The sequence below is a fragment of the Cyprinodon variegatus genome, unplaced genomic scaffold, assembly GCF_000732505.1.
Source record: "Cyprinodon variegatus isolate N-32 unplaced genomic scaffold, C_variegatus-1.0 Scaffold1409, whole genome shotgun sequence".
NCBI lineage: Eukaryota > Metazoa > Chordata > Actinopteri > Cyprinodontiformes > Cyprinodontidae > Cyprinodon > Cyprinodon variegatus.
The window spans coordinates 137,300-138,410 of NW_015151862.1; the positions used below are offsets into that span (position 1 = coordinate 137,300).

General features: G+C 41.0%; 1 protein-coding gene across 1 annotated transcript in view; it reads left to right on the forward strand.

The window, feature by feature from the left end:
• The first annotated feature begins 440 nt into the window (after nucleotides 1–440).
• sdhd (succinate dehydrogenase complex subunit D, integral membrane protein) overlaps nucleotides 441–1,111 on the forward strand; it is an 11,901-nt gene continuing 11,230 nt past the window's right edge. The window contains exon 1 of the mRNA XM_015402915.1: nucleotides 441–570. Within this exon, the coding sequence (XP_015258401.1) occupies nucleotides 522–570 (49 nt within the window). The 5' untranslated portion in view covers nucleotides 441–521. The remainder of the gene's footprint in view (nucleotides 571–1,111) is intronic.

The following is a 1,111-nucleotide window of genomic DNA, read 5'->3' on the forward strand; positions in this document are numbered from 1 at the left end:
TTTTTCTCAGAATTCGGACTTTTTTCTCAGAATTCTGACTTTAATCTCAGAAATCTGACTTTTTTATTGTCAGAATTCTGACTGAATTCTGAGATTAAAGTCAGAATTCTGACTTTTTCCCCATACTAAACTGAAACAAAATTTAAAAATCAGTTAACTTTTTTTTCAGTGGCCCTAATCCTCTTCCGTAAAATATGGGAAAAAAGTCAGAATTCTGACTTTTTTCTCAGAATTCGGACTTTTTATCCCATATTAAATTGAAATAAAATTAAAAAATCAGTTCACTTTTTTTATTTTTTCAGTGGCTCTAATCCTCTTCCGTAAAACTGGGCAATATTGGAGGGTAATTATTATTATATAACTTAGAGTTTTTAAAACACGGAACAGAAAAGGACAAAGAAAGATAAGTGAACTGTTCTTAAGGCGGAGTGAGACATCTTCGCAGCTTTTCACCATCTTCGTTGTGATTGACTACTCATTTACATCCGGGTAACAGTGGTGACCTTGGTGGGTTAGTCATCATGGCGGCCATCGTCAGGTTGAGTTCTGTGTGTCGTAGGGGAGTAAAACGTGAGTACAGCTCTCTGCTTTCAGGCTTTCTGGGTGTTTTTAATCCCGAACAGAGCGGCGGGGTGAGAGGAGGAGGGCGGCGGGGAAGAGGGACGAACAGCGGCGGCCTAAAACCACGGCTGATGATGGGTCTGCTGTCAAGTTCACGACACGCAGTAAAGCGGGTTGTTTGTCACCTCTGATAGAAACACCTTCAGCCCGGGATGAGCTTCATGGCGGTTTATAAAAACCTGCTAGTCATAAAATCACGGTCACGCACTGGCTGGACACGCACGCGTGACCTGCGTGGCCATCCAGAGCGGGAAGCTGCAGCTTTTTAGAGTTTTGTTCCATTACTGTAAAGATGGAGCCGATATGAGCCAATATCCAGAATCTTCTAATTTCACTTTGTCTTAAAGTTGCGTCCATCCCATCCTATGGAAGGCCGTTATGGGATACTATCTCATTATGACATAATATCTCAAAATAATGAGATAGTATCTCATTAGAGGGAGTTAATTAGGGCTGCAACTAACGATTATTTTAAAAATCGATGAATCGG